This window comes from Typha angustifolia, chromosome 15 (assembly GCF_048772165.1).
Source record: "Typha angustifolia cultivar Huaian chromosome 15, ASM4877216v1, whole genome shotgun sequence".
Taxonomy (NCBI): Eukaryota; Viridiplantae; Streptophyta; class Magnoliopsida; order Poales; family Typhaceae; genus Typha; species Typha angustifolia.
In genome coordinates this window covers 23,162,391-23,179,313 of record NC_133253.1, presented here as the reverse complement: position 1 = coordinate 23,179,313, position 16,923 = coordinate 23,162,391, and the positions used below count along the sequence as shown (strand labels likewise).

The window sequence follows — 16,923 nt, the reverse complement described above, 5'->3', positions numbered from 1 at the left end:
ATCATTCATAGACTAGATTACTCTCTAGATATATATTTGGTGGCTGATCCTAATTATTCAAAATTAATTAAGTTCTAACTCAAAACAAATAACCAATATAACATAATGAGGCTGAAATTGGTATCTCGGTATTTGAACATCGTTAATCGGGAGTTCAAACGCCTCGATAAAGACTGCTCTCGGGTTTGAGCATTTAAATATTGTCGGTCGGGCATTTAAACACCTTTCTCTGATCTAGATATCCAAATGCTATTAGCCAAGTTTTCAACCTGCCGAGCGAATTCGACTTAGCAAACTTAATATTTTTCGTGAGATGACTCAATTAGGCCCAGATCACATTACTCGACAATATGGTGATTTGGAGCAAGGTATCAATAACTTTCACGACTTAAAACCTTGACTAGACCTAAGGTGTAAGTGTTTATATATCTAAGGATAACTCTTAAATGATAAAAGAAAAAAAAAATCAAAGTTGCCAAATAACTATAAAGACCATCTTGTTTATTTTTCCAATATGAAACTGAAGGAAACTTAATTGAAAAGCAATAACATAAAATATATAATACATATTTACACATACATTGAGCTAATTCTAGTCAAGGTTAGCTCAAACTCAGCTCTCTTTTTTTATTATTATTATTTTTTAAAATTTTAATGGTCTCAAAATCTAACGAGCCGAGATGTTTGACTGAGTCGATTTCGAATAGATTGCGAGCCATCGACTTGTTTCCTTTTCTTTTCTTTCTTTTTCTTCTGGAGGGTGGTGGGGTAAACAACCCTTAATGCAGTGTAGGTGTATCTATTTTAGTGGATGACAGTGAATTAAGAAACAAAGCTTGGGATACATTGAACGAAACCACATGAAGCAGTGCGATGGAGCATCTTTTTTTATATACGAGACCCCAAATCTAACCTAATTATTTATTAAGTCTTATTGCTGGCGTAACTCGACTTCAACGTCTCCAGTAGCAGCTGACATCAAACTCTTTATAGCAATTAAATGTTGTCGTACGTACCATCAAACGTAGTTGGTTCTTTCAATTCTTCTCATAATTTTGGGGGATAAAAAAAGTAAATGCCATCTAATCAAATTACTAACCGTTCTTTTTTGAAATATTTACAATAAATATATATATAGTTGAATTACAAATAATAATAATATATGTATTCTAATTGGCTTCTTACTCATGGAATCTTGGTGGCTCGGCAGTGTGACCCATGTGGTTCCACGTAGTGTGAAGCTTGTTTATTCCCTAGATATATTAAGGTTGATTAAGCTTGTATTACACTACAAGACCAGTGGCTCCCCACTTTTGTTTATATATATATATATATATATAACAATAAAGACAAGGCCTCCCCCCAAAAGACCTTTGAACGCGACTTAAATCCTAAAAGAATAAATATTATTCCTTAATATCTTCTTCATCAAGAGGTTGACCCCGGAATTTGGATAGTGATGCTTAAGTACCATCCCTCGCCCCTGGCCACCGCACTGGTACGAATCCCGAGGCAGTCTGGGATTAGAATAAGATTCGTGCTTTGCTGTTCTTATGAAGAAGGTACGTATATTATATTCTGGGATGCTATTCTTCTATTCCTACAGAATATAAACCTTAGGTCCTGAATAAGTTTAGGAATGAGAGAGCATAACTTTCGTTAGGATGATATCACGGCATGCTGGTTGCATAAATTCCCTACAAATTAAGACGTTTTAGTAGACAAGACAACAACTTCGACAATAAAATTACGAATATTATTATGCATTATTCCGTAGCAAAAATATCGACAATAAATTAAGCATCTTCATCTAAGTTTCGATGCCTAATTATTCCAGTCCAATTTATGGATATGAATGCTGTACCTCTTCAAATTTGGATACGATATCCTAAGCTCAAATTTGAATGAGGCTGCCTGCCAGGCCGGATCCTGAAATTATGGAAGAGGTCATTAATTAATACCAGTAGATGGTCCTCATCAAATAGCATTTCAAAAGAAACTAATTTGCATGACAGTCACATGGCAAGCTATGGGAAACAAAAAGGAAAGATATATTATTGAGGACTACTCCAGAAGTCCAGAACTTGCTAGAAATTAAGCCTGTAACCTCTTTTAATGCCTTTGAAGTTATAAATACACCGATATTAAAAATAGGTGGAGATATTTAGAACTATTGTTCGATGGCATATTTCTCACATAAGACTAAATAGACGTTGGCTGATATAGATTCTCAGAGGTGTTGCGTTTGAGGGAGGCTTTCCTTTATTCCTTGTTTTTTTTTGGCCAAAACAGGCATATCGACACGGAGCTGAAAAGTGGGGAAGGAAGAGCTGAGGATACAGCTTAGTATCTGTGCCGATTCCAAATCACAAATTCGAGCAATAGATTACGAGGCAATTATGATTAAAACGAAATTCAAAAGAAAAGGGTCCAGTTTGATTAAAGGCCTTGATTTATCTAGAGAGTCCAATAGAAGTGATAGCCCGTTGGGCTTGGTTAGCTATTGTATAAGTTTACATTATTATTATTATAATATAGTAGAGGATGGAAGGGTTGATTTTAAATAATATTAAGAGAAGTACGAACACAGTGAGTCATCAGTACACGTGCTGCAAAAAGAAAGTTGAAGCAGGAAATAACTACAGTGGCAGCAATATGATCACAAGGGTCAAGGGCCCTCCTCCTCCTCCTCCTCAGTCCTCATTGCCACACTATCATCTATGCAAAGCCAAGCCCTTTTAATCATTCAGCTGCCAAAGAGATAGATAGCCAGCCTACTTATAACTACACCAACTTAAATCCCTAGATTAAAAAAAAAAAAAAAAAGAGAAGAAAGGAAGGAAAAGAGACCTACAATTCCATGCTTTGGTTCATAGGAAACAAAATATCCGGGTCGGGTTTGAGCCGGGAATGGGATCTATCCGATCCGGTCGAGGGCGTCGGAAACGGCTCGCATCCTAGGCCTCAGCTCCGGGTCTAGCTCGGTGCAACCGAGAGCCACGTGGAAGACCGCGAGCACCTGCTTCTTTGCGTGCACCTCGTGGAGCAGGGCGGGGTCCACCACCTCGGAAAGCGGCCTCTCCTCCTTAAACGCGCGTCGCACCCACTCTTCCAGCTCGCCCACCTCGCCGTCCGCACCGGGGACGGAGATCCGCCCAGTGACCACCTCGAGCAGGACGACCCCGAACGAGTAGACGTCGCCCTTCTGGGACACCGCGCTGCCCGTGGCCCGCGACTCGGGTGCCACGTAGGACTGCGGGCCACCGCGCACAGGGCCCAGCTTCTTGCTCCCCGAGTGGGTCAACTTCTGGGTCACGGAGACGAGTCGGGTGAGGCCGAAGCCGGAGATGTAGGAGCCGAGTTCGTCGTCGAGGAGGATCTTGGAGGACTTGATGTTGCCGTGGACGTACTTGCGGGGACTGCACTCGTGGAGGTAAGCTAACCCCCGTGCCGCCCCTTGCACTATCGATAGCCTCGCCGCCCAGGAGAGCACAGGAGCCGTTGGATTCGACGGTCCACCTAAAAAGATCGGACATCAGAGATGGATCGGACGGAGAGAAACGAGAAATAGTGGGCGGTAAGATTACCGTACCGTGAAGGGCGGCGTGGAGAGTGCCATTGGGGATGTAGTCGTAGATGAGAAGCTTCTCGTCGGGGGCGTAGTAGTAAGCACGGAGGCGGACGACGTTCGGGTGGTTGACTCGTCCGATAGCGACGACCTCGGACTCGAACCCCCTCCTCCGCCGCCACTCGTCAACGGCGGGGATACCGGAGTCGCCGTCGTCGGGCTCGCTGAGCCGGCGAACAGCTACCGCTGGGCCCCGTCCGGCGACCACCCTGTAGACAATCCCGCTGCGGCTCTTGCCCACGACGTACGCTGAGGCACGGAGGAGCTCCTCCAGCTCGAGGGCGAAACTCTCGTCGAGCGCCGCGAACACCTCGCCTTCTTGCCCCTCTCGTCTCTCCTCGGCGATGATGGCGCCATCCTTGGAATTCTTGGACTCCTTCACTTCGCCCATTGCCGCGCGCCGCCGACGGAACTGCCATTGGAGAACGAGGATCGAGATGAGGGCCGCTATAACGACGGCGGCGAGGATCGGAATAGTCGCCGCGGACCTCCGCCGCTGCTTCTCCGGCTCGATCGGGTAAGCAGTTGCTGAGCTAGGGTTGAAGCTAGGGTTTGGGAAAGCAATCCTGGGGTCTTGCTTCGAGCCGGGGCACGGGTTCTTGAGAGGAAAGCCGCAGAGGCCCGGATTCCCGGCGAACGCGGTGGGCCCCTGGTTGACGAGAGACCCTACCTGCGGGATCTCGCCGGAGAGGTTGTTCCGGCGGAGATCTAAGCTTACGGCAACCGGAATGCTCCCGAACTCCGGAGGTATCTCATCGGAGAAGTGGTTGAACGAAAGGTTAAGTACACCGGAGAGACGCGGGAGGGTCGCGATAGCCGGAGGGAGAGAGCCGTTGAGGAGGTTAGAAGAGAGATCTAGGCGGGAGAGGGACCCCAAGCCACCCATGTCGGAGGGGATGGAGCCGGAAAGGAGATTGTGGGAGAGATCGAGGACGGTGAGATCCCGTAGGGAGGAGATGGCGGCGGGAATGGGGCCGGAGAGAAGGTTATATGGGAGGGTTAGGGTTTCGAGGGAGGAGAGGAGGGAGAGCTCGGACGGGAGGTACCCAGCAAGTGAACGGTTGAAGATGTCGAGGGCGGTGACCCGACCGCTCTGGCAGGTGACTCCGGGCCAGGCGCACGGTTCCGAGTCGGACTCGCTCCACGAGTCAAGGGCGCCGGTTGGGTCGGAGGAGATGGCCGACTTGAGAGCGAGGAGGGCGAGCCCGTCGGTTGTCAGCCCCGCCACTGGCGAGGCGGCGGATAAGAGGAGTAAGATCACCACGGAGTATCCGATCTCGCAAACCCAAAACCTATAGGCCTTCGCCATTCTCTTCTTCTTCTTCTTCTTCTTCTTCTTCTTCTTCTTCTTCTTCTTCTGTCTTCCTTGTCTTTCTTCCTTTCTTCTCACAGCGCCGCCATTGCTGCAACGAGGCGTTGCATTAGGGGAGGGTGAGGGTGAGGATGACGGAGACGAGAGGAGACAGGAGAAGCAGGGTTTTAGGGAACAGTGGCTTCAGTGGAAATTACGAAAATGGACAGCAATGATGTAGTCAAGTGAAGGCAAATAGAGAAGGGTATATGGTGATATATAGGTGGAAGGGTAGGGGTAGTTAGATGAGTGATATTTGAAATGAGATGGGATTTGGCATCGGAAGCCGAGCGAGTGCTCGGGTGGATGGATGCCTTTCACAACTTTTGTCGTAGCCCGCGAAGTAAAATAGAATAAACCCAAGTATTTCAAAAACACATGACAGATGTAGTTAGGTGGTCCCGCGTGAGAGTTATGTTTGACGGAAGAGTAGATTGGATAGTATGAGCAGTCCCATTCAGCTACTCCCCACGTTGCTGGTTTAGGTTAAGTAAGACAGCATTCTGGAGTCCGTCTCTTACATAGATAGATTTTTTAATGCCTCTTCCTCTTAAGGTTAAGTTAGTTCTTCTAATTTACAACGTTTGCTTATATTAGGAAGAATATGAAATTAGATCCCACGTTGCTCTATTTTGCCTTTGTATTTTCAAATGATCCAGTCAAATGTGTTGTTTAGCATTACTGGTGTGGGGTCTCTGTTAGGAGGAACACGTACATGGGGCCCTGGTTAATAGATTCACTTGTCCTCTCTTTTGCGTTCAGCACTAATGATGCATTTGCCCCACAACGACTTGTTAGGTAGTGGAATTGGCAAGCGATAGTGTACAGGCCCAATAGTAGGAATTTCCTGCAATTGGAATGGATTGAATGCCCCATGGGCAGTGTTTGAAAAGAGAATTAACTCGCTTGGCCTTGGCAGACAGCAGTCAAATAGCATGCTGCGGCAGGAGTAACACAATTATAGTAGTAACAATTTACTATACAAAGAGCCGAGAGCTGCTGCTGACGAAGTAAAAGAGGCCCGTTTCATGCTACAGAAGATCATCCATAGCCGAATCTGAGTATTCCTTTTACTGGTAGGAGATGTTCAGACTTACTCTTTTTAGCTGTGCCGTTGTTGTCTTCTCTATCAAGAGAAGAAGTAGATAACAACATTGGAAAAGTATTCTTTATCATCTCAACATCTAAAGGGAGACTAAAATCTGGCCCACCGAAACTGAGTAGGATATAACTTACAGAACTACAAAAGAAGCAATGTCATGTAATAAACTCTATAATGCCAACGAAACTGAGAGAAACACAATACAATCTAAGCTCTGGAGAATTTGAAACGTCTTCAATAAACTTAACCTCAGCAGCAGCAACGCTTTATTTGACCAACAGGGTGTCAATAATTGTAGCGCAAAACATGGCAGTAGATCCAGGAACAAAACCTGCCATTTGCGAGGAACTGAGGATTACAATTAGAAGACAATTTTCGAAGCTCATAATTTCCCCCATCACATTTCATTTCTGGATAAATTATACAAGTGCTTAGCTTATTTTAAATTCCAGAAAAAGGCACAGTATTATCAAATGTTTCTTTATACTTGGGTCAGACCTCCCACATTTCTCCGTTGGGATATTATCTTGCAACAGCCATTACAGCCCCGATAAATATATACTGCAACCTGCAGAGCAAAACATCAGTCCCGCTTCGTTTTTTTCCAACGAAAGCTCTGTGCCAATAAACAAACTATGAGCTATGGAATGAATATAAATGTGATATATATATATATATATATATATGACACATTTTAATAGTTTTTAGACCATTCACTATTAGACTCATCAGCCTGAGCATGTACATGATGAGGTACGGAATGAATATAAAAAATGAATTTTAACAAATGAGGTTATTCTGAAAAATCAATTTTCCTCGTAGCTCATGCGAGTAAGTGTAATACCCAACAAAGCACATAGTTTTTAGCAAACTCTACATTTAGAGTTGTCAAAAGAGAAATATTCAGAACACATAAACTTACCAGTTGTTTCACTTCCGCCAAACAGTCAAAGTCTTGATTTCGATCCTTTAGTTCCTGGAATTTGCAGGGCATCATAATGGCCAAAGCCATGATAAAGAACTTGGATTGGATTTTCTTTGCCATATTCTTGGCCATATTCCGCAATTGCTATCAAACCACCAGCATCTTCATCATGCATGTAAACCGTGATAGGCATCCTAAGAAACCAAAGCCAACTGATGTCAATGTTCTTACTTCAAAGCTAATCCAGTTAAAATATAGTACTACTATCAGGAAAGCAAGTAAGTAACACATTGCCTACTAAGTAATTTATTGCCCAATCTAATAGACAGAATTCTTTTTTCCTTTTCTGAGTAATGCATATAGCAGAGATTATTAGTTTATCATCCAACCAGAGTGAGAAGACAATCAGAGAAGATCACTTCTTTTGGTGAGTGCACATTCTAAAACTCAATGGAATAAGGTAAAAGAATAAATATAAATATGAAAGACTCACTCTAGAACATGTGAAGCCATGAATAACTCTGGTTCACCTCCCCAAACATGTGGCTTCCTAATCTGAGAGACATAAGTATCAAAATCGCCTTCAACAAACCTGGAAACAGAGTTGTTAAACCAAGTCTCCTATAATTGATAGCATAAGTTCCTACAATATGAAACCTTAATGCACATTCTGAAAAGAATGATTATTTGCATATCACATTAAAAAAAGATAGAATAGAATGACCTTACAATGGTGGCCCTTAAATTAGCAAAAATACAGCTCAATGTTGTTCCAGATGTTATACTGCAATAATTATGCCAATAGGTTGTGACTTGCGAGTTGCTGACTCACCATTCAGTTTCTGCCCGCCTTTTGACAAATTCATCAGCTACCTGAACAACTCAGCAGAGATAACAGAATTTAAAAGGAAATAAAGTAAGCAAGGACAGAAAGAAGATAACCCTAATAATTTTGTGTCTCTTCAGTCTATAATTGCATTGCTACATTTAAAAGAGAAAATCACACTTATCATGAATCAAAGCAACTCACAGAAGTTAAGCAGAAGTTTTAAGAAAGGACAAAGATTTGGTAGAAGGCATCTTGCTGTCTTTACATATATTTAATGGAACGATATAGTGAGAGAGAAGAGGTTGAACAGGGTATTGCACTTGTAATTAACATATAAGTGAACGCACCCTGGCCCTCAAGTCATCAGCTAGCTCCCTCTGAAGGTCTTCATTAGGCAAAGGTTTACCAGAGCGGATGCATGCCCCATGAGCCACAGAGCGGAACAAACATCTTCCATCTCCAGGTATACCTGCAATTACATTGATGACATTAAATGAAAGTAAATCCTTAGAATCACATCAAGTATCTGCAGAAAGAAATATGAAGACTCAAGAATATCAAAGGACAAGAAGAGCAAAATGAGTCTCTTGTTCACACCAGTGATTGAATATTTGGTATAAACTTTCTTGCCATGAGCCAAGCTGACAGATGAAGTATTACTTTCAGCATTCTCGTTGCCCTTTCGCATTGAAGATTCAGCATAGACTGTCCCAGAAGTAGAAAAGCTTAACCACAGTCCAGCAGAAGTTCCTCCTACCTTCCACGGTATACGTCGCCAATTCCAACCGATTCTCGACAGTTTTCCATACGTCGGCATGGAGAGCCTCAAACTCATGCTACGGTGCTTCACAGACAGACCGGCACGCAGTTGGCGTCCTACTAAACTCACTACGGGAGCCATAGTAACTGGAGAACACCCAGATGCTTGATAACCAACAGATGAAGAATGAAAAGACTTGGATCTGGTCATAGAACATGCATATCTCCCCCCAAATTGGCTAGAATGAAAGCGTATGCTGGAAATGCTGGATAGTAGAGGATATATTGTAGGCATATAACTTAGCATCAGCTTCCAGACACTTTCTCCGTCGCAAGCCAATATATTCGGGAAGGCGCAATATTAACACCTGACTGTCCACTCGTCTTAGTATTCACAAATTATTTGATGCCATAATATATAAACTAAGTTCTTGGTGTTGCTCCACACATCTTAAACATTTAAACCTTGACCCTTCCCATAGGCTTTACTAGATGTATAACCAGTTCCTGCTCACATCCAAACAGAAGAAGAAAATTAAAAGACATCAAATCATCTGAAACATAGATAATGCTCCTCTTTCTACTCCACAAAATCCGGAATCTAGCATGAATTGAGACCTAATGGTAGTGTTAGTGTGGTTGGTTCGTGGTGATAGCGTGAGAAAATAGAACTACTATTTCAATACCGAAACTACTTCCAAACCCTAATTAGCTGTTCTCCTGTCACGAAAGGGGCAGCGCATGCTCTATTATTGGTCTAAAATACCACACGAACCGATTAAATTACTTAACAAACCCTTCAATTCGACGAAAAGAAATTATAGATAATATAACAAAAATGTTTCCACTAATCAAGAACAAACCCACGAATCTTACACTAATATTCGACATCCAATTAAAGAAAGCACTTGCAGATTACCAACAACAGGTAGCAAAGTGAACTAGAACGAAATCCAAACTATAACAAGATGATAAATTAGTACGAAAAGGAAAAAAAAAAGGAATCAAGAGAAGGTGTCGAAAAAAATATACCTGGATCGAAAAGGCTATTTAGGGATGTACAAAAAAGGGCGTATAAGTAGTTAGCGATCGAGAAGAACGACAGAAGAAATGCTTCGGCGAGAAGGGAGAAGATTGCTTGGGAACTTGAAGCGAATCGAAGGGAAGGCTGAGCTTGGAAGCCAAGAATACCCGAACCCTCACGTTCCAGATGATCGAAGGAAGAAGAGGAGCGAGACTGCGGTGGACTCTAATCGGGTTGCGGTAGGATAAAGAACTCGTACCCTGATCCGATAGCAGCGTCCGCTCGTGAATCGAACCACATAGGACACCGTCATTAGTTAGTTATTTCCTCTTATCATTGTAATCTTCCTGCTTCTTTGATTCCTTTCTTTCGCTTTCGACTTGAATCCTATTCGAGCTTTCACTTTTCGCCGCTGCCTCAGAAATAACTCCATCTTAAATGAGACCTCCTCGTATTCTCCAAACTCGAAGAATTGGAGAAGATCTTATGGCGTGGGAGCTCATTCTATGGCTCTTCGCCTTCGCCGCTGTCATCTCTCTCATCGGCATGACCGCCTACCAGGTGATCGACTTAATGCCCAATTCACTCTTCCTTTTCGAACTCTAGCCACATCCTTAAATAGAAGTTATGTTTGCTTGGTTTATTTTGCCATCTGGGTCACGTTATTTTGGAGGTTTTACAATGCGTGGTGCCATTGTGTGCTAAATTTTGTTAATAGTGATGGAAAGTTTTCTCCTTTCATTGATTGGGGTGTGTGTTTGTGTGTGTGTGTGTGCAGTTGATATTACCAAGGAGAATGGTATATGTATACTGTGTTTGTGTGACTTTGAAATTTCAATCTCCTTATTTCGTTACTTGTTTTAAGCTTGTTCTTTGATGTAGCAGGGTGAGGAGATTATTCATCATATATGTAGGCTTGTTCCTTTTGGTGACCTTTCTAACAATTTGTGTGTTTTACTTATGGATCAGCTTATTTGTTTATCTGATTTGGAGTTCGACTATATCAATCCCTATGATTCATCATCTCGTATCAATGCGGTTGTCATCCCAGAATTCGCAGTTCAAGGAGTATTATGCACTTCTTTCCTCCTTACGTGGCATTTATTTCCTTTTCTAATTATGGCACCCATCACATATTTCCATGTAAAGCTGTAAGTATCACTTCTTACCTTTTTTCACTATATTATTGTGCTGCACTTTGAAGTTGCCTGTGATTTTCTTTTCTACATATTTGGCTTAGCTAGCACATTACATATGGATTTCCTGCAATGAAGAATCCTTTGAGTGTTACTTCTCATTTCTAAAGCAGCACATGAAGCAAACCCAGTAGATTGATGGCATATCTGCTTATATGAACCAATTCTAAGTCCGTTCAAGGCCTTGCTGATAAAAAGAAAACATATTGAATCAATGAACAAAATAATTGAGATTCTGCAAGATAGGTAAATCATGGTTTAGCTTGACATAAAGATGCCTTTGCAAAGATGACTTAGCACTCAAACTATCTAATTAATTGCTTTGAAGTAGTCACCTATATGTACATAGTTGAGCTGCAACTCTCTAGATTACTATGCAAATCATTCTTTTAACAGTCTCTCATTTTATTGGGTAGAATTTACTGCTGGTAGAGTATTTACACTCTTTTATATGCAGTCTAGCACATAGGAGTATATGTTTGTCGAATTTGAATTTTAACTAGCATTTCTTTACTTAGATTACATAGTCACTGTTTCCTCTTATCGGCAATTCTGGTTTATCTGGTCAGAAATGGAAAACTTGATACATAACAATATTTTTTCAGTTTTACGGACAGGAAACATCTTATAGATGTTACAGAGATTTTTCGACAAATAAATGGGGAGAAGAAGTACAGGATGATCAAGCTGGCCTTCTACTTCGGCTTATTTATTATGGTGATCTACAGGTTTACTTCTTAACTTGGTTGTATTTCACTATGTCTTCTATACTCAGTGTGATTCATGTGCTTTACTAGTTGTAATGCATGATTACTTGCTGACTTAATGTGGTTTGGGACAGAAATACCATACCAATGGATCTTAGGGGATGAGGAATGGTTGTTGACCTACTATAATGGACCACTAAGGATCAAACCTGTGAATAAATCTCCCTTAGCCATCATTAAAGGACAACCGAGAGTAGAGTGAATGTATTTTTTTTTATCTGATAAATACCATCTTAAGTTACCCACTTACTGTGATACACCCACTAGAGAGTAAGAACTGAACAAGGACATCTAGTAAAACAGGATAGCAATGAGTTATAAAGCTGATTCCAGCTTATTGTCAAGTTGGAGATGGTCGTCGGCCTAGTAGGCTGTTACACTTCACTCATTTGCACTGTGTAGTGGGTAGTGGGGATGCATTCACGTTATTCATACTTGGGCCATCCAAGACATCAAGATTTTTGTTCTTTTAGTCTATCCTCTCGCTGAGCATGGGTCTTGGCCAAAATTTACAAACAGCATCTATGGGCAACTAATATAGTTTTGCTTCTTCAAATTACTTTCCGACCATCTGAGCAATAGAAATAAACTTTTAGGGCTCTTATACTTAATTCTAGATAATTATGGTACTGACGTTTCCCTATGTAGTTGCATGTAATGACTTGCAGAAATTGCCTTTTGGTTTCACCTTTTATTATTATTTACACAATTCCTCAAACACTTGTTTAGTAGTAATCAACTGATTTGTGCATTCTATCTTGAACTATTTTTCAGGCTTATTTTGTCTGCTGTCTTAACCGTGGACAAAGATACAAATCCTCTGGAACCAAGGCTCCTTTAATTTGTTGACTGAGATTGTCAGGTATGTATGATTAAAAGAAATTTGCTTTACTGCTGCAACAGATCTAATGTGATGCATCATCTTAGTGCACAAGCATGACTCTCTTGTTCAAATTGATATCTTCGTCTGGTACTGTATGTGGGTGGAGATTCCTTTCACTTTGATGTTTTCCATAGGAAAGAATTCTGAAACCGCAATTCAATTTGGTGCTTGAAAGAATCTCCCAGAGAAAATTGAAATTTGCTATCAACAACTGCACAATTTTACTTACCAGAGAAATAGGTCATAACCTTCCTGAAAACATTAAGATGTATACAAATTGCAGCAACTTTTTTCGAGCTTGGGAGAAACTTTACAGAAAGAGTTAAATAGTAAGTCCTGTTTTATCCAAAATTCTTGACCCCATTCATTAAAATGAATGCTATAATAAATAACAGCATATATAAGTAAATCTTGTTCTTTGATTTATCAACATAAAAGAAAGAAAGCATTTCTGAGAATGAACACCTTGGTGATGTTTATGCATGTAGGATATGAGCATCTGTCTGTCTGTTCTATCTGTCTACTTTCCTATAAATAATGCTCGACATAGAATCCTGAGATCAATCTTTCTAATGTAACTTTTTCCCTTGGGTGTGTGCAAATGTAGTAAGTATTTCAATTAAGGTCTCCGTGGGTAAGAATGGACCTATTTGATTACATTGTAAAGACAATCTAAGTTGTAGTAAAGACGATCTTTTGCCAGAGTACCTGATATCTTCAGTAGAATTACTATGAGGTTTTGAACCACCACGATTAATGGTGTGCACATTCCATGCAGGTCTCGTAATGTAATTCTCCAAGAGAACCCTTGATATATAGTAACATATTGTGTTTGCCAGAGCAATTGCATTTGGTGTTGAAGTCCATCTTTCCTGAAGCATCACACATGTCATATTTTGTGCAATCTATTTGTTCTTGTACACCAATTAAGGTGATGTCATCTAGGACATCTGTATGAATGCTGTCTAATACTAGCAATGATAACCTTTTGCTTCCATCAATTTGGAAGCTAATGTAACCAAACTATGTCTTAGAGATGCTCTTTTTTTTATTTTTTATTTGATAGCTTACCTCTCGTTAATCTATATTACTTTTTGAGTCAGAGAAAACGAATCCATCTGGGTCATAACATTGGCTGTAGTGTTGAGTGTTTTTAGAGTGTATCATCACTCATCAGCCTTTCGTTAGCCGAGTTCGAGGTAACTGCACTATTATTATTATTATTATTATTATTATTATTATTCGATCATCTGCCCCTATTATTGATTATGGTATCAGATAGCGTGTGCTTCTTGCAGACATCACATGACGGGTGCACACTCTCCATGTTCACTCATATGAGCTACTACTGCAAGACACTAGCTGGATTCCGTCCTTCTCATCGCCCGGATGTCGCCACGTGGTCTTCGGAGTTGCGTGCACATGATTTCCCCCGCACATGGGTCTGACCAAGGTCCCCGCCCTCTTCTTTCTAGCTAAAACCTTATATAATACGAATCTAATTAAAGCACAACGAAATTTTGGTCATTAGCGTGAACGAAACTTAATGCACGTCTTAGATGATTAAAAACTTATTATAGAACTTTTCTCTCCGTTGCATGAAATACCGCCGAATTTCTGGTTTCTGGTAATCTTGTCGCGACATTTCGGCAGTTATTCATGTCGATAAGTCTGTCGTTATTCTGGTCAAGCCAACCTTGTCGGCTTAGACTAAAATCATGTGATCAATTCGACATCAACCGTTCGATTGAGATCTACGGCCGGAAACATGGACATCATCAGCGTTATAAAAGTTCTTTTTATTACGTTAGGTTATTTTCACAAATATATATATATATATTTTTTGAAGCTCCTCTGCGAGATCTCTGCGGACCACCTGACGGATGACTACACACCACGCTTAAATGCTCCAAACACTCCACTTAAGACGAAGCACGTGGTCCGCTCCATCTTTTGTTCCCGCGGTTATTGGCTTATTGCCCATTCGCAATTCGCAATCCTGCCCTTTATTTCGTTATTCGCAAAGTTATCTGAGGGCAAATCCGTCATAAATCAGCTTATAAACCCCCCTTGACGGCTTCACCCATTCCCAGCTCATAGCAGCACAGCAGAGCAGAGTAGTACTAGGGGCTCGCCGTCCATGGCGTCGCATTTCCTTTATATGGTAATCCTCTTCTTCCTCGTTTCCGGCGTTGTGTCTTGCCCGCCTTCGGACCGAAATGCCCTCCTCGCCATCCGCTCCGCCCTCTCCGAGCCCTACCTTGGGATCTTCTCCTCGTGGACCGGCAATAACTGCTGCTCCAACTGGTATGGCGTGAGCTGCGACCCCACCACGGGCCGCGTCGCCGATATTACCCTCCGCGGCGAGTCGGAGGACCCGATCCTTACCCGTGCGGGCCGCACTGCCGGCCTCATGTCGGGCTCCATCTCCTCCTCCATCTGCCAACTCGATCGCCTCTCCACCCTCGTCCTCGCCGATTGGAAGCAGATCGGTGGCCCGATCCCGTCCTGCATCGCCACATCACTCCGCTGGCTCCGCATCCTTGATCTTCCCGGCAACCGCCTCTCCGGCCCCATCCCTTCCTCCATCGGCCACCTCTCGCGCCTCACCGTCCTTAACCTCGCCGATAACCTCATTTCCGGCCAGATCCCTCGATCCCTCACTTCTCTATCCTCCTTGATGCATCTCGATCTCTCCAACAACCACATCTCCGGCAAGATTCCCCAAAATTTCGGGGATCTCAAAAAGCTGAGCCGAGCCCTCCTCGGCCGGAACCAGATCTCCGGCTCGATCCCCGCCTCGATCGGGTACATGAACCGGCTAGCCGACCTCGACCTCGCCGGTAACCAGATCTCTGGTGAGATCCCTGCCTATCTGGGTTCGATGCCAGTGCTCTCCTCTCTGTACCTCGACGGAAACCAAATATCCGGCCGGATCCCGGCGAAGCTTCTCCAAAGCAAAGGGCTAGGGATCTTGAACCTGAGCCGGAACGCGATCGAGGGTTCGATCCCGGACGTGTTCGACTCGAAGTCGTACCTCATGATGCTCGACCTCTCGTACAACCACCTCACGGGTCACGTGCCGCTCACGCTCGCCTCGGCGGCTTACGTCGGCCACCTCGACCTGAGCCACAACCACCTCTGCGGGACCATTCCTGCGGTCGCGCCGTTCGACCACCTCGAGGCCTCATCGTTCGAGAGCAACGACTGCCTCTGCGGGTTCCCGCTCGCCCACTGCGGGTGATGGCGTAATGTACGCCATCCGATCGAGATAGAACGGTCAGTTCTTCTTCTCATCTCCTCCTTGTGTGATGTTGTTTTTAAAATTAAGTTGTTTGATATATGGGGATGTTGGTTGGTAACGGGAAGTGATGGCTTGCATGCACGTGACTTGAGGAAAGGGATGGGCTTGGAGGAAGAATGTCTGTTTATTTATAATTTGGAGACTTTTATTTTTTTAACTGCACGATGGCCAAAGAAAAGGTTTGGGTTTGTTTGGGACAATGTGGATAATTTAATTAATTAAGGGGTTTTCTTATTGTCCAATCAAGCTTAGTCCATGGATTGTACTGCCTTTTGCCGGCCGTCAACCAATTATAACTTCATAAAGACCTAATGTTTGCATAATCACTTCATGATTAACAACTAATAAGCATCACATTTGTTTTTCTAAAACAAACATCTACACATGGACGAGGCGTTTCCTGATTCATTGCTCGCGTCCTCTCGTGCATTTAATGAGTGCATCGTCCCAGCTAAATTAATGAGCCTGTTGCTTACGGGGAAGAGTAATTAAGGGAGGGTGACCAAGGTAAACTGCAGGTCACATGGGCTGCTTCTGCTTCTGGCCCTTGTTTTCCAGGCGTCGATGACATGATTAATTTCCACCGAAAGTTTTTCAAGGAAGCAAAAGCATGAATCGTAAAGGAGAAATCTTAACTCGTACCTTTTGGTTTGTGGTTGCAAGAAAAAAAGAAAAAGAAAAATCATGCAACAAATCAAAAGAGCAAAAGAGAGAAAATTGTCGATTTTCTCCTCTGCCTCAGTGTGCCAATCTTCAGTCTCAGATCCAATCCCTCTGTTTAGCCATGTCATGATAAAGAAAAATATCTTACGCGTTGTTTGCAAAGATGATTGTATGATTCATAGCTTTGTATAATGGGTAGGAAACCAAAGATTGTGGACCACGATGACAGTTGTCAAGTGTCAGCACTGGTGGTGGTGGTGGAATCTCTTTACATTAATAATCGGATACGGCGAAATCTATTATGGTTGAGCCATGTCATTGTCATTACTTCGCTTATAATAAAAGGGGCAAGCAACTTAGCTGACCAAAGCAGCTGTTCCTCTATTCAACATACACATGCATTTATTCCCCACAGCCTAATAACAATCTATTTGATCATAGAAAAAAAAAACAATTACAAGGCTTGAGGCAGTAAAATTTCTAGCAAAACTT

The 16,923-nt window shown here is 42.6% G+C and overlaps 4 protein-coding genes across 9 annotated transcripts; 2 read left to right on the top strand and 2 right to left on the bottom strand.

Moving 5' to 3' along the window:
* Positions 1-1,810: 1,810 nt before the first annotated feature.
* On the bottom strand, positions 1,811-5,617 carry LOC140777681 (receptor protein kinase-like protein ZAR1). 3 transcript variants are annotated; one of them, XR_012107059.1, is made up of 3 exons: positions 3,593-5,617; positions 2,855-3,519; positions 1,811-1,929 (listed from the first exon to the last, which is right to left on the bottom strand). XR_012107059.1 is itself a non-coding variant. In XM_073121962.1 (2 exons), exons 1-2 carry the CDS (start codon positions 4,935-4,937, stop codon positions 2,918-2,920), a joined length of 1,947 nt encoding a protein of 648 aa, XP_072978063.1. In that variant the 5' UTR covers positions 4,938-5,616; the 3' UTR covers positions 2,550-2,917. The 3 variants fall into 3 exon arrangements, 1 of the variants encoding a protein (XP_072978063.1); XR_012107058.1 differs by lacking the exon at positions 1,811-1,929 and adding an exon at positions 2,551-2,750; XM_073121962.1 differs by lacking the exon at positions 1,811-1,929 and having other exon boundaries at positions 2,550-3,519; positions 3,593-5,616.
* A 565-nt stretch (positions 5,618-6,182) lies between these two features.
* Positions 6,183-9,785, bottom strand: LOC140777682 (OVARIAN TUMOR DOMAIN-containing deubiquitinating enzyme 4). Of its 2 annotated transcripts, XR_012107060.1 has the most exons (8): positions 9,627-9,785; positions 8,433-9,101; positions 8,183-8,304; positions 7,839-7,879; positions 7,500-7,598; positions 7,004-7,200; positions 6,580-6,649; positions 6,183-6,412 (listed from the first exon to the last, which is right to left on the bottom strand). XR_012107060.1 is itself a non-coding variant. In XM_073121963.1 (7 exons), exons 2-6 carry the CDS (start codon positions 8,899-8,901, stop codon positions 7,029-7,031), a joined length of 903 nt encoding a protein of 300 aa, XP_072978064.1. In that variant the 5' UTR covers positions 8,902-9,101; positions 9,627-9,785; the 3' UTR covers positions 6,183-6,649; positions 7,004-7,028. The 2 variants fall into 2 exon arrangements, 1 of the variants encoding a protein (XP_072978064.1); XM_073121963.1 differs by having other exon boundaries at positions 6,183-6,649.
* Positions 9,786-9,841: 56 nt separating this feature from the next.
* LOC140777683 (protein cornichon homolog 2-like) lies at positions 9,842-13,989 on the top strand. Of its 3 annotated transcripts, XM_073121967.1 has the most exons (7): positions 9,842-9,956; positions 10,040-10,179; positions 10,588-10,769; positions 11,420-11,542; positions 12,356-12,443; positions 13,243-13,663; positions 13,763-13,989. In XM_073121967.1, exons 2-5 carry the CDS (start codon positions 10,057-10,059, stop codon positions 12,420-12,422), a joined length of 495 nt encoding a protein of 164 aa, XP_072978068.1. In that variant the 5' UTR covers positions 9,842-9,956; positions 10,040-10,056; the 3' UTR covers positions 12,423-12,443; positions 13,243-13,663; positions 13,763-13,989. The 3 variants fall into 3 exon arrangements, with proteins under 3 accessions (XP_072978068.1, XP_072978067.1, XP_072978066.1); XM_073121966.1 differs by lacking the exon at positions 9,842-9,956 and having other exon boundaries at positions 10,002-10,179; positions 13,743-13,989; XM_073121965.1 differs by lacking the exon at positions 9,842-9,956 and having other exon boundaries at positions 10,002-10,179; positions 13,763-13,988.
* Positions 13,990-14,540: 551 nt separating this feature from the next.
* Positions 14,541-16,744, top strand: LOC140779902 (uncharacterized). Its single transcript, XM_073125228.1, has one exon. It carries the CDS (start codon positions 14,605-14,607, stop codon positions 15,706-15,708), a length of 1,104 nt encoding a protein of 367 aa, XP_072981329.1. The 5' UTR covers positions 14,541-14,604; the 3' UTR covers positions 15,709-16,744.
* Positions 16,745-16,923: the final 179 nt, after the last annotated feature.

Coding starts and splice junctions, on each gene's coding strand:
- LOC140777681 (XM_073121962.1), bottom strand. CDS start 4,937: ATGGCGAAGGCCTATAGGTTTTGGGTTTGCGAGATCGGATACTCCGTG. Junction 3,520..3,592: donor TCTCCACGCCGCCCTTCACG/GTACGGTAATCT, acceptor CGATCTTTTTAG/GTGGACCGTCGAATCCAACG.
- LOC140777682 (XM_073121963.1), bottom strand. CDS start 8,901: ATGCTAAGTTATATGCCTACAATATATCCTCTACTATCCAGCATTTCC. Junction 7,880..8,182: donor CTGATGACTTGAGGGCCAGG/GTGCGTTCACTT, acceptor TGAGTTGTTCAG/GTAGCTGATGAATTTGTCAA. Junction 7,201..7,499: donor ATGGCTTCACATGTTCTAGA/GTGAGTCTTTCA, acceptor TTGGTTTCTTAG/GATGCCTATCACGGTTTACA.
- LOC140777683 (XM_073121967.1), top strand. CDS start 10,057: ATGAGACCTCCTCGTATTCTCCAAACTCGAAGAATTGGAGAAGATCTT. Junction 10,180..10,587: donor TCGGCATGACCGCCTACCAG/GTGATCGACTTA, acceptor CTTATGGATCAG/CTTATTTGTTTATCTGATTT. Junction 11,543..12,355: donor TTTATTATGGTGATCTACAG/GTTTACTTCTTA, acceptor ACTATTTTTCAG/GCTTATTTTGTCTGCTGTCT.
- LOC140779902 (XM_073125228.1), top strand. CDS start 14,605: ATGGCGTCGCATTTCCTTTATATGGTAATCCTCTTCTTCCTCGTTTCC.